Source organism: Somniosus microcephalus, chromosome 7 (genome assembly GCF_052327205.1).
Source record: "Somniosus microcephalus isolate GS21.2 chromosome 7, FLI_Smic_1.0, whole genome shotgun sequence".
Lineage (NCBI taxonomy): Eukaryota > Metazoa > Chordata > Chondrichthyes > Squaliformes > Somniosidae > Somniosus > Somniosus microcephalus.
The window spans coordinates 204506628-204522196 of NC_140993.1; the positions used below are offsets into that span (position 1 = coordinate 204506628).

General features: G+C 44.1%; 1 protein-coding gene across 9 annotated transcripts in view; it reads right to left on the reverse strand.

Annotated features, from left to right (window-relative positions):
• amph (amphiphysin) overlaps positions 1-15569 on the reverse strand; it is a 529225-nt gene that overhangs the window by 248764 nt on the left and 264892 nt on the right. For all 9 annotated transcript variants that reach the window (XM_085993363.1, XM_085993361.1, XM_085993365.1 and 6 more), the window contains exons 6-8: positions 14320-14427; positions 5726-5811; positions 2834-2909 (exon numbers count right to left, since the gene is read on the reverse strand). In XM_085993363.1, the coding sequence (XP_085849489.1) occupies positions 2834-2909; positions 5726-5811; positions 14320-14427 (270 nt within the window). The remainder of the gene's footprint in view (positions 1-2833; positions 2910-5725; positions 5812-14319; positions 14428-15569) is intronic.

Consider the following 15569-nt stretch of genomic DNA (forward strand, 5'->3'; position numbering starts at 1 on the left):
TTTACATCTAATCTCAGCCTATTACCATCTCGTCTAGCTCTTTTGTTTCTTTCACTTCTTTTGTCCGATCGCAGCCCTGCCTTCGATCTAATTTTCTCATAGAGTTATACAGCACAGAAAGAGGCCCTTCGGCCCATCGTGTCTGCGCCGTCCATCAAGCCCTGTCCAATCTAATCCCATTTTCCAGCATTTGGTCCATAGCCTTGTATGCAATGGCATTTCAAGTGCTCATCCAAATGCTTCTTGAATGTTGTGAGGGTTCCTGCCTCTACCATCCTTTCAGGCAGTGAGTTCCAGACTCCAACCACCCTCTGGGTGAAAAAGTTCCTCCTCAAATCCCCTCTAAACCTCCTGCCCCTTACCTTGAATCTATGCCCCCTTGTTATTCACCCCCCTACTAAGGGGAAAAGTTCCTCTTTATCTACCCTATCTATGCCCCTCATCATTTTGTACACCTCAATCAGGTCCCCCCTCAGCCTTCTTTGCTCCAAGGAAAACAACCCCAGCCTGTTTAGCCTTTCTTCATAGCTGAGGCGCTCCATCCCAGGTAACATCCTGGTGAATCTTCTCTGCACCCTCTCCAAAGCAATCACATCCTTCCTATAGTGAGGTGACCAGAACTGCACACAGTACTCCAGCTGTGGCCTTACCAGCGTTTTGTACAGCTCCATCATAACCTCCCTGCTCTTATATTCTATGCCTCGGCTAATGAAGGCAAGTATCCCATATGCCTTTTTAACCACCTTATCTACCTGTTCCGCTGCCTTCAGGGATCTATGTACATGTACACCAAGGTCCCTCTGACCCTCGGTACTTCCTAGGGTCCTACCACTCATTGTGTATTCCCTTGCCTTATTTGTCCGTCCAAAATGCATCACCTCGTACTTTTCAGGGTTAAATTCCATTTGCCACTTTTCCGCCCATCTGACCAACCCGTTTATATCGTCCTGTAGCCTGAGGCTTTCCTCCTCGCAATTTACCACCCCACCAATTTTAATTTCTTTTCTTTCCAGTTTTGAAGAAGGGTTCGACCCGAAACGTCAACTCAAATTTCTCTCCACGGATGTTGCCTGACCTGCTGAGTTTTTCCAGCATTTTCTGTTGTTAAGTCAAAGAGACTGTTCCACCTGTGCAAATTCCTGACTTTCGACTGACAGGCACCTTCTCCATCCTGGCCTGTGTCAATGCCTACTGCTGTGGAAGCCAGCAATGACCGCCGGTATCCTGTCAGAGAGCGGCGGCCTCCAAGACGCTTGGATCTGTAGACTTAGTGACTTACCCACAAGACTGGGGCAGAATAAACCCCAGGGTAAAGTCAGGGTTTGAGGCAGTCTACCTCTACCCTAGGTTCGTTGAGTGCATTGAAAGTAACTTACCTGTTGAGGAATAATGTGGACCTTCCATTTAAGAGGGGAGGAAATGTTATGTATTGTGTGTTCTATTGTGTGTTCTCCTCCCACCTGTGGTGGCGCTGTCACAGGAGATAAATGGTTGGGTGTTCTCTGTTAAGTTTAGCTCTCTTTGTTCGGAACTTGCCAGAACTTCCTTTCCTTCCAATAAAGCACTTCATGTTTGAATCTCTGAGTTCTGAGTCCTAAATTGTGTCTCGGTAGAAAGGTACCGACACAACACGAGGCAGAGAGGTTTAGGCAGGGAATTAAGAGCTTAGGGCCTAGGCAACAGAAGGCACGGCTACCAAAGGTAAGTCTAATAACATCACTTTTCTGTGGAATCCTTGCAGGTCAGGAGGAACAGGAGTGCTCCCCAGGCTCCATATGAAGTCCTTGGGCCACTCCAGCCCCAGCCTTGCCTCTCCCTTCCACAACCAGAATCCCTTCCAAAGCCCCTGCCCAGCACTAACTTTATGCCGGGGACCATTCCTTTGGTTCCCCGCCCCCGGAGTCCTCGGGTTTTCCGCCCGATTTTTGCTTCCGCTCGCCAGCCCTTACGCCACATCCTCTGATTTCGGGCGGGAGACTGTCCCGGATTATTTAAATTAGGCCTTCCGCGCTTATCCTGGACAGCCACCAATAGCAGGCAAATGACACTAACCATTTACCATTCCCATAACAGTCAATTACAAAGGCGGCACTTATAATGTATTAAGCGCACCGGCAATTTCGGGCAGTTCAAGTAGCTGTTCGCACCTCATTAAAGTGTGCTTACCTGTCATTAAGTCCTTTCAGGCAGCCTTGCCGCCTTCAGTCACCTCCCACCACACTGCCCTCCTCCCATCCACCTCCCCCACCCCCACCAACCTGTGGCCTCTAGAACTCCTGCGATTACTGCTTAAAAACAAGTGACAAAGATGAAAGACACCTTCTGTCACAGCCTGCTGAAACTCAAGCTGTAGGCCACTGGGGTGGGGTGGGAGTAGGGGGGGGAGGGACTGTATATTGGAATAAAAGGCAAGAATTAGACAACAATATAAATTACACAAATGAAAGCTGAGATAAATGGGATTATGACGCTGCATACTTCAGCTCTGTTCAGCTCACCAACATTACAGAAGGTGAAGCTGACCAGATCGTTCTCTTTCTCTCTTGTTTGGATCATTACCGTGGTGTGAGTAATGGCACAGAGGCATTTAGACAGATCAGGAAGTGGAGAGGCAGTGGATGAAAATTCCTTCCGCATTTAGAAGCATTTCTTGGTTACACTGACCACTGTGTATAGTGGGCAAATTGCATTGACACCAATGGGCCCATTATAAGCGTTGGGGACTGTATAAACAAACAAATAATCATCTGCTACACTAACGAATGGCAGCCCTCTGAGGAGCTTTTTCAGTGCCAGTATCATCTTCAGTGTCTCTAGGACAATGTCTACTCACCACTGCAATCTCCTTGTGAAATTTCGACTCTATACATGTAATGTTTCTGAAGGTGTTGACATAGAAACCAACTCGGCTGTGAAAGAGTAAACAAATGATCATGAAACTCATCCCCCTTAATTCATACATACCCAAAGAACCATATCATGTGCTTATTAATATTGGGCATACTATTGTTTTTAGCATTCCAGACACAGACCTTCACACATTGGGGGTGAATATTGGGAATTTAGACACGTGGCCCCATGACTTGCCTTTCAAATGTATTCCATTTCTCCTTTCACTTTTATAAATTTCAGAAAGATCTTTAGATATAGAAAGTTCTGCAGAAACACAGACATCTCAAGGCTTGATAAGACCATAGCTCCATCTAGTCTGCCTTCCTGCTGTCCTAGCGGTTATATCCAATAATGTGTTCCTCTCCAAGGTAATTGTACCATTTTGCCTTGTAGGTAGATACCTGAGGTGCCTGCCTCTACCACCCCCTTCAGTCTTCTTCTTTAGAATGAGAAGAGGCCCAGATCCTTCAGTCTATCCACACGGTTTTTATCCTCCAACCCTCTTTGTCATCTTAGTAGCATCAGGAGAACGAAGTGAAATAGAAATTACATGGGGGTTCTCCCAGTCTCCCACTGCAAGTCCTTAAATTTGGGGGAAGATCGGTGGAAACTCCCGTTGTTTACAGCGTTTCTCCAGAGTATCCACTGACCTTCTGCCAAAGTTACGGTGGGAGCTCAGGAGAACTCAAGCGGAAATTACTGGTGTCTGTTTTCCTCAGCTTATTTTATTCTGAATACCCACACTGCAAATATAAAACATTTTACTCTGCAAATGAAAGTAGAACTTTTTATTTATATATTTTGAAAGTGTTTCTGAGTGTTTATTTTCTACCTTTCCCTCTTCTTCCTGAACAAGATCATGGGGCTTGTGGGAGGGGGGAGTGAACGACACACCTGCTTCAGCCTTTCCTTCATTGTTATCATAGAACTATAGCATTTAGCTCTATTTGTTTGTCCATTATGTCTGTACTAGCTTTCTTCCCATAGCTCTGTATCAAATATTTATCCACTTTTCCTTCAAAAGTTACAATGGTCCCTGCATCAACCAATCCCTGTGGCAAAGCATTCCAACAATCCCCTGCATCCTACGACCTTTCCTCACTCTCAGTGACATATGTAAATTGATGACCCGTCATCACTAACTCCCAAAGCAGGGGGAATAATCTTTCCTTAATCACCCTATCAAAACCATTCATAATTTTAAAAACCACTGCTATTATTCTCTTAGTCTTCTCTGCTCGAGCAGAAATAGTCCTAGTATCTCAAGTCTCTCCTTGTAATTTTATGGTGTGGAGATGCCGGTGTTGGACTGGGGTGGACAAATGTAAGAAGTCACACAACACCAGGTTATAGTCCAACAGTTATAAAACTGTTGGACTATAACCTGGTGTTGTGTGACTTCTTACACTTGTAATTTTAGTTTCACATCCCTCGTTTCATCCTGGTGAATCTACGCTGTACGCTCTCTAAGGCTTTAACGTCATTTCTATAATTGAGCACCCAAAACCCAACACAATATTCTAACTGTGGCCTAGGACAAATTTACCATTACATCTTTTAGTCTTTGATGTTACTTATAAAGTCCAAAATGCTACTGGCCACCTTTTATGGCTTTATCTACCATTTGAGTCCCTTAGTCTATCTGTTCATCTAAACTCTTAAACATTTTCCATTCAGTGTATACTCCCATCTTATTTTTGTCTCAAGATGCATAATCTCAAATTTCTCCACATTAGATTGCATCTGCCAACTGACTGCCCATTCCACTAATTCTGTTACCATCCACTGGGAGGTGGTCCAGAATGGCCCATTGCAGCTCTCCTTCTGTATTCCTCTTTTCCATGGGCAACATTAGATTCTGCTTGACGTCTCCCCATGACAGCTTGGCTGAGACCAGTAAAACCGTGGGTAAGTATGTACAAGCATGCACTTCTTCCCACTCTATGCCACAACATGCTGGTGCCCTAATGTGTTGTGTCACTGTGCTTTCACCAAGGGGGCAATTTTAGCTTTACCTGCCCTGTGGAAACCAGATGGATGGGCAGTTGAAATAGCCTGGGTTAGTTACCCACCGTGGTGCAGTCGGGAGATGACCTGCGCTATTTTAACCTGCTCCACTGAACAGGTGGCAAGATCACCTACCCAATGTGGGCGAGGTCCTTTTTAACATATGCCTGTTGAGTCCCGATGACATCACGGGAACAGGCTGCAAATTTTATTCGGACACCTGCGTGGGAAACGGCAGTGAGCTTCCCATCAGTCCAACCCAGCGCGGGAGTGGATTGGGCCCAGAAGAGGCCTGAAAGGGTGAGTTTAACATTAGGTTTTATCACTTTCCTTGTGGGGCCAGGAACTGCAGGAGTGCTCCTCCAGACCCCACACGGAAATCTTAGGTCTTCACGGGGAGCTCTGCCCGATAGCTCAGCAGCCGAGCCCACGCATTTACCTGCTTGGTGGGCGGCCTCGGAATGGGTGGGAATTCAGCCGGCAGCATTAAATGAGACCCAGGAGTTAAAATATTCCAGGCCTTATTTTGCTGCAACACCAAGGCTTGCCCGCCCCAAACCCAAACCGACTCCCCAACCCCCCAGCCCCCACCCCCCGCAATTAAAATCCGGCCCATAATATTGAATTCTGACTAAAAGGACAGGAATATGTGATGGACATGCTCAGCTGCTGAAAGCAGTGACTGAATCAGCTTCAATGATGTGAAGAAAAATCTTGTTTGGATTGAAGCTTTTGACTCCTCATTGAAGATATACAAATGAGAGAAGTAAAACATGCTTTTAGATAACAAGTTTTGCACTACATGAGAAAGAATGGAGTTCAATACCTTGACCACAATGATGGCAACTCATCCTGCAGGTCAGTATTTAGTTCCTCAAAGACTTTCTGTGCCTTTTGAAACTCCTCTTCTGCCTAAAAGAAATCAAGAGTATTGGTGTTTTATGTTTAAAATGATATTGTTTTCATTGCAAACATTGCTGGAAAAGTGAATACAAAGAACTCAGCTTTTGTATTAATGCTAAGCAACCGAGATGTAGCCAATCAAAAGCGGTCTCTCCGTCAACCTGCAGGAGAGATTGGGGCAATTGTCCTCATCATTATTTTACTTTCACTTCCAAGACAGACGAGACCTATAGTTCCAAAGGTTAAGATGGCAGTGGGATTAGTCTGTCACTATTCCATTGCACTTCAGTTTAACCCTCATTCAAGGTTCATACAACACTGTCATAAGAACATAAGAACATAAGAAATAGGAGCAGGAGTAGGCCAATCGGCCCCTCGAGCCTGCTCCGCCATTTAATAAGATCATGGCTGATCTGATCCTAACCGCCAATCTACTATCACAGAACTATCGCAGCACGGTGGCATAGTGGTTAGCACTGTTGCCTCACAGCGCCAGGGACCCAGGTTCGAATCCGGCCTCGGGTGACTGTCTGTGTGGAGTTTGCACATTCTCCCCGTGTTTGCGTGGGTTTCCTCCGGGTGCTCCGGTTTCCTCCCACAGTCCAAAGATGTGTGGGTTAGGTAGTTTGGCTATGATAAATTGACCCTTAGTGTTAGGGGGATTAAATACGGGGATAGGGTGGGATATGTGTTGGTGTAGGGGTTACGGGGATCGGGTGGGATATGTGTCGGTGCAGGCTCGATGGGCCGAAATGGCCTCTATCTGCACTGTGGGGTTTCTGTGATTTCTGTGATCTGTGAACCATCTCCTGAATCTAACAGATTTAGACACACGAAATAGGAGCAGGATCAGGCTACACGGCCCCTGGGCCCGCTCCGCTACCCACAGGGCCATGTCCGATCCGAACCTAGACTCATGTCCAAATTCCTGCCCGCTCCCCGTAACCCTTAATTCCCTTTACTTCTAGGAAACTGTCTATTTCTGTTTTAAATTTATGTAATGATGTAGCTTCTACAGCTTTTTGGGGCAGCATATTCCATGGACCTACCACCCTCTGAGTGAAGTAGTTCCTCCTCATCTCAGTTTTGAAAGAGCAGCCCCTTATTCTAAGACTATGCCCCCTAGTTCTAGTTTCACCCATCATCGGGAACATCCTCCCCGCATCCACCCGATCCAACCCCTTCACAATCTTATATGTTTCAATAAGATCACCTCTCATTCTTCTGAACTCCAATGAGTAGAGTCCCAATCTACTCAACCTCTTCTCATATGTCCATCCCCTCATCCCTGGGATTAACCGAGTGAACCTTCTTTGTACTGACTCGAGAGCAAGTATGTCTTTTCTTAAGTATGGACACCAAAACTGTATGCAGTATTCCAGCTGCGGTCTCACCAATACCTTGTACAACTGAAGCAATACCTCCCTATTTTTATATTCTATCCCCCTAGCAATGAAAGCCAACATTCCATTGGCCTTCTTAATCACTTGCTGCACCTGCATACTAACCTTTTGAGTTTCGTGCACCAGGACCCCCAGATCCCTTTGTACTTCAGTACTTTCCAGTTTCTTGCCATTAAGATAATAACTTGCTCTACGATTTTTCCTGCCAAAGTGCATAACCTCACACTTTCCAGTATTGTATTCCATCTGCCAAATCTCTGCCCACTTACTTAGCCTGTCTATGTCCTCCTCACTCACTACTTTCCCTCCCATCTTAGTATCATCTGCAAACTTTGAATCGTTAATATAGATTGTAAAGAGTTGGGGACCCAGCACTGACCCCTGCGGAACACCACTAGTTACTGATTGCCAGTCTGAGAATGAACCATTTATCCCAACTCTCTGCCTTCTGTTAGATAGCCAATCCTCTATCCATGCCAGAATATTACCCCCAATCCCATGATTTTTTATCTTAAGCAATAATCTTTTGTGTGGCACCTTGTCAAATGCCTTTTGGAAGTCTAAATACACTACGTCCACTGGTTCCCCTTTATCCACCCTATATGTTACTTCCTCAAAGAACTCCAGCAAATTTGTCAAACATGACTTCCCCTTCATAAAACCATGCTGACTTTGTCCTATTAAATTATGATTATCCAAATGTACTGTTACTGTCTCCTTAATAATGGACTCCAAAATTTTACCTACCACAGATGTTAGGCTAACCGGTCTATAGTTTCCAGCCTTCTCTCTACTGCCCTTTTTAAATAAGGGCGTTACATTAGCAGTTTTCCAGTCTGCCGGGACCTTTGCTGAGTCCAGGGAGTTTTGGAAAATTATTACTAATGCATCCACAATCCCTACCGCCACTTCCCTCAAGGCCCTAGGATGTAAGCCATCAGGTCCAGGTGATTTATCCGCCTTGAGTCCCATTATTTTACCGAGTACCACTTCCTTAGTGATTTTGATCGTGTTTAGCTCCTCCCCCACTATAGCCCCCTGTTTGTCCAGTGTTGGGATATTCTTAGTGTCTTCTACTGTAAAGACTGATACAAAATATTCATTCAGTGTTTTTGCCATCTCCATATTTCCCACCATTAATTTCCCGGTCTCATCCTCTAAGGGACCAACATTTACTTTAGCCACCCTTTTTCTTTTTATATAACTATAAAAACTCTTACTATCTGTTTTTATATTTTTTGCTAATTTACTTTCATAATCTATCTTCCCTTTCTTAATCAATCTTTGTTATTTTTTGCTGTCTTTTAAAGTTTTCCCAATCCTCTATCCTCCCACTAGATTTGGCTACCTTATATGCCCATGTTTTTAGTCGAATACTATCCTTAATTTCTTTACTTAGCCACGGATGGCTGTCTTTTCTTTTACACCCTTTTCTTCTCAGTGGAATATTTTTTTTTTGGAAGTTGTAAAATAACTCCTTAAATGTACACCACTGATCATGTATCGTCTTACCCTTTAATCTATTTTCCCAATCCACTCTACTCAATTCCGCTCTCATACCTTCATAGTCTCCTTTATTCAAGCTTAGCACGCTTGTTTGAGATCCAACCTGCTCACCCTCTAATTGAATATGGAATTCAACCATGTTATGGTCACTCATTCCAAGGGGATCCTTTACTAGGACATTTTTAATTAATCCTGTCTCGTTACACAGGACCAGATCTAAGGTTGCTTGCCCCCTGGTTGGTTCAGTTACATACTGCTCAAGAAACCCATCCCTAATACACTCAATGAACTCATCCTCAAGGCAGCCCTGCCCAATTTGATTTGTCCAATTAATATGATAGTTGTCCAAATTAAGCTGGGCTCTGGTGACAGCAAGATCTATATTTGAAAATTTCACATTAGTGCAACTAGTGAGAGGCTTCGGGCTTTTCTGCAATATTTTAGTCTGATCTGAAACCCATGTCCTTGTGCATTAAATTAACCCCTAACCGTGATATTGATCACCGGAGGTTACATGGCAAGTTCACCATATTCTCCTGTCCCTCCTACAAAGTGGAAAGTGCCATACCATTAAACCAATGCTTACAGATTCAAATTCTGGTTCAGATTTATTTCTGCAATTCTTTGATCCTACCTTTATATCGAAGTAAACAAGTATCCCTCAATCAACATCATTTAAAAAAAATTATCAGATCATTTATCTAATTTCTGTTTGTGGGACCTTGCTGTGTGCAAATTAGTTGCTGTGTTTCTTACATTACAATACTTCATTGGCTGTAAAGAGCTTTGGGAGGTCTTGAGTTCATGAAAGGGGCAATATTAATGCAAGTCTTTCTTATTTGCTGGAGCTCTAATGGGGTAATTTTGACTTTGGGTATTAGTGTAAAACGGGCGATAGTGAATTGACAGCTTGTTTTACGTCTCTCTTGATTTTAATTTCCATTGAAGTCAATCGAAAAGAAAATCGGGAGAAGTGTATAATGGGATCCCGATTCACTATCGCCCATTTTACACGATTGCTCAAAGCCAAAATTACCCCCTAACTATCTTACCCAGGAGAGAGCTCTGTATACACCTTGAACAGAGCTCTCTCCCAATGGTTTAAAATTTAAATGTTTGGAGAGTGAGGATGGGAGAATCCTCCCTCTCTAAAGGTCCGTTAGGTTTATCAATCGGAAGTTCAATGGATCCCATGAGCACTTTATAAACCAGGTATGATATGGCACTCGATTTGATACCCCGTCGTCTCCAGTCCAAAAGTGTGACAGCCCCCTTCCAAATGGAATCTCTCCACTTTGCCCCTTCATCAGGTGGGACCCTGACTCTGTATGGCACTTGCATATAACTGTACACTAGAGGGCCCCCTGATGGGAGTAAGCACATTGTAGCAACTACACTTCTCTTGTATTCCTTTATTATTCCTTGACGGGAATGTTTTAGAGGGTCTGGAAATAAAAGCAGTTAGTTATTACCATACCAATTTGAGTGGTTATTCGGACACAACATGTACTTGCACTGACAGTTTAGCGTCAGTGTGAAGCTGGAATCATTCTGCACTAAAGCTAAACTTGCAGAATAAATGTTGCCTTATTCTTAGGTACTTGATTGTTTGAATATCATCCTGCTCAGTCAGGTTCATGAATGCTTCCCAACTTCATGGACTGATGCTAGCATGGAAATTCCTGGGCTCTGAGGATGCATCAGTACTGTTATCTGGGTGGGCAGATAAAGAATTTACACCAACTCCTAGCCCTCGTTTTATCCTTGTCTGAAATTGCAAAGGTTTTGAGGCTGGGAACACAAATATCCACCCACAAATAGTCGGGCATATTATGATTTATTTCCCTCCTTTGCGCCCTTTGCTAGTAAGTTCCTGACATTCAGTGTTTAAAATTAAGTCACAGGATGTGGATGTCATTGGGAATGCTAGCATTTATTACCCATCCCTAGTTGCCCTTGAAAAGGTGCTGGTCAGCCGCCTTCTTGAACCGCTGCAATCCGTGCGGTGAAAGTACTCCCACAGCGCTTAGGTAGGGAGCTCCAGGGTTTTGATCCAGTGACGATGAAGGAACGGTGATATAGTTTCAACTTGGGATGTGTTATGTTCATAAATAAATAGACGTTTTCATTATGAACAGCTAGCTTGAGCTAGTCATTTATTCAGCCATGTGGACTAGTGTACAGGCATCCATCTTGACTAGTGCCTTGTGGGTAGCCCACTACTAAACATACAGCTCCACCTAGTGTACCATTCTAGAATGACATGTTACTGATCATTACAGGATGGTGTGTGACTTGGAAGGGAACTTGGAGATGGTGGTGTTCCCATGCGTCTGCTGCCCTTGTCCTTCTAGGTGTTGGAGATTATGGGTTTGGGACGTACTGTTGAAGAAGGGTTGCTGGGGATTTGAGGAAATTTAAATTTTGAACGGAACTTTCTGTAGTGAGATCAAAAAAGATCAATTACATTATGGACAGTGGCAAAACTGAAGGCCGGCTAACCCACCCCTCCCACCTGAGGTGCCCCAGTCATGTGAAAAATCCAAAGGTAGGTACCCAACAGCTCTATTCAAGTACCTGCAGCCCCAGATTTGAGACAGGATGAGGAACGCACCCCAAAATCACCCCCAAAAACCCTCAAGAAGAACTTCATGACTCCTGTCTTTAAAAAGGACGTTGGGATGAACTTTCAGGTGGTCTCTGATGGGGATGAGGATCAATTTTATGAATGCACTCTATCGACAAGAAGCCTCACCCGCTGGGCGCATATATCAGGATATTATGGTCTGGTTGCAAGGCCAGTGAGTGAATATAATTTAAACATACTCCCTGCACAGCTTGAGCTTGTGAATGGAGTGAGATGAAGGAGCCCCACATAATATTGCATCTCTTAAAAGGTCGCTGCTCAAAATTGAAGGGATGCGGACACTTAAAAGTAAGTGGCTGTGTCTTGGAATATGAAATGCTGGAAACCTTTAATGACAAAAATGCTTTTGAGGAGGTTTCAGCCATTGCAAAGGTTGAGTAGGAGGAAATAACTACTAAAATGTACTACGTCGGTGTTTGAGTGCAACCCCATCTCCACCCAAACCAACCACCCAGCACAAACTAAAAACACACTGAGACATTACTAGGGTGAATCAATCTATGCACTTCCTCTTGCCAGTGCCTGGATTAAACTTAAAATTATTGTCAGCGATATTAGTGTATGAGCCTTTAACACATTCATTATTTTAATGGAGGCCCTAACCCATTAATTTTAAATGGGATAAAAAAAGACTTGCATTTATATAGCGCCTTTCACGACCACCGGACGTCTCAAAGCGATTTACAGCCAATGAAGTATTTTTGGATTGTAGTCATTGTTGTAATGTGGGAAACACGGCAGTCAATTGCGCACAGCAAGCTCCCACTAACAGCAACGTGATAATGACCAGATAATCTGTTTTTGTTATGTTGATTGAAGGATAAAAATATAAACACTGGGGATAACTTCCCTGCTCATCTTCGAAATATTGCCATGGGATCTTTTATGTCCACCTGAGAGAGCAGACGGGGCCTTGGTTTAACGTTTCATCCAAAAGGTGGCACCTCCGACAGTGCAGCACTCCCTCAGCTCTGCACTGGAGTGTGAGCCTAGATCTATGTGTTCAAGGTCCTTGAAGTGGGACTTGAGCACATAACAGACAAAGAAATTTCATCAGGGTTCATTGGCTATTTTGTCGAGCAGTGGGATGTATCATTGTCAACCCAACACTTTAAGGGAGATGCTTTGAAAAGGGTCTTCATTTTCCTCTATCTGCTGGCTGTAAGGGTCCTAGGTGAAATGAGTTTGTATGGTTCCTTTTGGGCCCTGGAGTACAGTACAAAATTGGCCATAATTCAGCAATCTCAAATCAAGCAAACCTAATTTGGTTTACAAATGGGGGGAAACAATGCCACATATGTTGCCTCTTTTGAGGTGGGACTGAGGTAACTTGTTGGGTTAGACTAGAGAGAGCTTGAGTAGATTTTCAACTTGCTGCCTGGCTGTAAAACGGGCACTGGGGATCAACCGCCCGTTATAGAAACCATTGATCATAGATATGAGGGGAAGATCCTACCAACTGCATCACTAGGGGCAATTTTCTGACTTCCTGCTGCCAGCGGTGAGGCCTGCTGCTGGGAGCGCAGATCAAAAACCTGGGCGTGCCCTATCCCCACATCATAGGCTGTAGATGTAAGAATTTCCAATGCGTATGCTTGGCAGGCAAAATTCCCTGTTAGCAACACAAAGTTGGAAACCTACTCTTAGCGTGCCATCTTCTATTTATAAACATGACAAAGTATGTTCCAGCTATGGTGTGGTTATGTTACTGGGCTAGTAAACTAGAGGCTTGAACTAATAATCCAAAGCACTAGTTCAAATCCCACCATGGCAGTTTGAGAATTTGAATTCAGTTTAAAAAATATCCAGAAATAAAAAGCTGATATCAGTAAACGTGACCATGGAGCTGTTGGATTGTCATAAAAACCCAACTGTTCACTGATGTTGTTTAGAGAATGACACATGGGGGGGAAAATTCAGTTGTTTGCGCCTCCCATTAGCGCTTTAAGAGGGCGCCAATTGGGGCGCAAAGCAACTAGCGCCCGGGCGCGGAGATGTTTGCGCCGCTCGCGAAATTAACTGGACATTTTGCGGCGGCGCTAAACACTACCGCCATGATCTCCTGCACAGGCAGATCGTGACGTCAGTCGAGCACGCAATGCCCCATTAGTGCCCCGGAACGAAAATTGAGTGGCGCCCCCTCCCTTACCGCCTGCCGTTAGCAACGACAGGTTCAGGGGAGTGGTATGCTGTCAGAAAGGGACTAGGGGAGCCCTATTTAAAGGCGGCCGCTTCCTGCCTTTTTTTGTCGGTGACATTTTTGCACCACGCATTCTGAGAGAGAGAGAGATTGACTTCTGGAGAGATTCAACACTGTGTGAAGGAATTTTGAGTACTGAGCAGCACTTTGCAGGTTTATTTTGATTTGTTCTTCCTTGCTTCGCCAGCACTCTGAGGTAGCGCCTCGCTCCTCGGCATTTGCGTCTTAAGACAGGTGTGAAGCGCCTGATTTAGCGCTCCAATCACCTCCAGGGGCGATAAAAGCCAAGTTTGCTGTCGGAGGCGATAATTAGCACCAGGCGCTAAACTTTGTGCACGGCCGATAATGGCACCCCAAACGGGCCGATACTGAATTTTTCCCCCATGCTGTCTTAACCTCGGGCCTATATGTGACTCAAGCCCACACCAGAGTGGTTGACTCTTAACTGCCCTCTGAAGTTGCTGAGCAAGCCATTCAATTGTGTCAAACTTAGGGCAACTAGGGATGGGAAATTAATGCTAGATTTGCCAGCAATGCCCACATCCTTTAAAGACAGATCATATTTTGGAGAACTTTAACATTTGCTGCTGTTCAGGGGTCAGTCTTGTATAAACCTGGTGAGACATATGAACCAACTTTCAAATATTTCACTTGCTTACAGTTGATGGATCAATGCTGTGTGTATCTAATTTCACCTTGGCAATACAATGTCGAGAGGAACGATTTCAAATCATTAACATAAATCCTTTCTAGCAACGTACCTTGGTGAGCTTGCTATCGTCCCTTCGCCTTGAATGCTGCAAAGATTCTAAGTGATGTCGTGCGCAGTCATAGTCGACCAGCTTTCTGCTGCGTTTTGCTATTCGAGTCTAGTTGAGATGCAAAAGGAAGTAGAACAAAATTATCATCGGGATCCTATTTATACTGCAGCTGCAACATCTGCTTCAGTTAATGCGTTTCACCCTGACTGTACATCCAACAGAGACACTTGAAAGCACTATCCCACTTATAACTGAACGCCATCATAGGCAGAAGAGGAAAATGTAAGGTTGGAAACAGTACAATCCCCAAACATGGACACCAATTCTTTCCTGGACTAGACCAGAATCCTTGGTTTTGTACCTGGAGGCATAGAACACGAAAGCACGGAGATGACACTGAATTTGTACAAGACCTTAATAAGGCTGCTGTTAAAGAAGAAACTTGCATGTATATAGGCTCTTATCATGACCCAAAGTGCTTCACAGCCAATAAGTTACTTTTGAAGTGCAGTCATACTGTTATATAGGTAAACCAAGCCACCAAAACAGCAAATGAGATAAATAATCAGTTGCTCTGTTTTTCGGGGGTAGTGATTTAGGAAGGTCGTCATTGGTCATTAGCAAGAGAACTCTCTATGCCAGGGGTTCTCAACCTTTTTGCTTCTGAGGACCCCCTCCCATGTTATAAAAATTCCATAGACCCCCTGTAACACAACACAACTATTTTTTTTAAGAGTGGCTAAAAACCAGCAGCAAATTCACACACAAGATCCCACAACAGAAAATCAGAGGGATAACCATATACGATGTGCATCTAAGCTCCAGGCGCACTTCCCAATGCGAAATGGTGTATTGCATCCTTCAGTACTGCACTGAAATATCACGTGCTCAAATCCTGGAGCGGGGCATGAACCCACAACTTTACAAGTCAGATGTAAGTGTTAGGAGACATAGGCCGAAAAGGGTTTATATGCAAACTGCCATCTTCAGTAGTTTAAAAACCAGAAGAAGCAGCATGGCAGAGGCTTCAGTTTCTGCTATGTCACCATTTTAATGAAAGACAAATCCCACCTGACAACTTATCATTCTCTGAGCCTTGAACATGGCACTGTTTGGCACTAGCCCATTGAAATCTAATTAAAGCATGGTTTGGTGATCTCAGCAGAAGATACTTTACCAAGTTAAGGGAGTTAGAAACAAAGATTTGTTTGAAGGTTGTGTTATTTTCACTCATGTCAATCGTTAACACA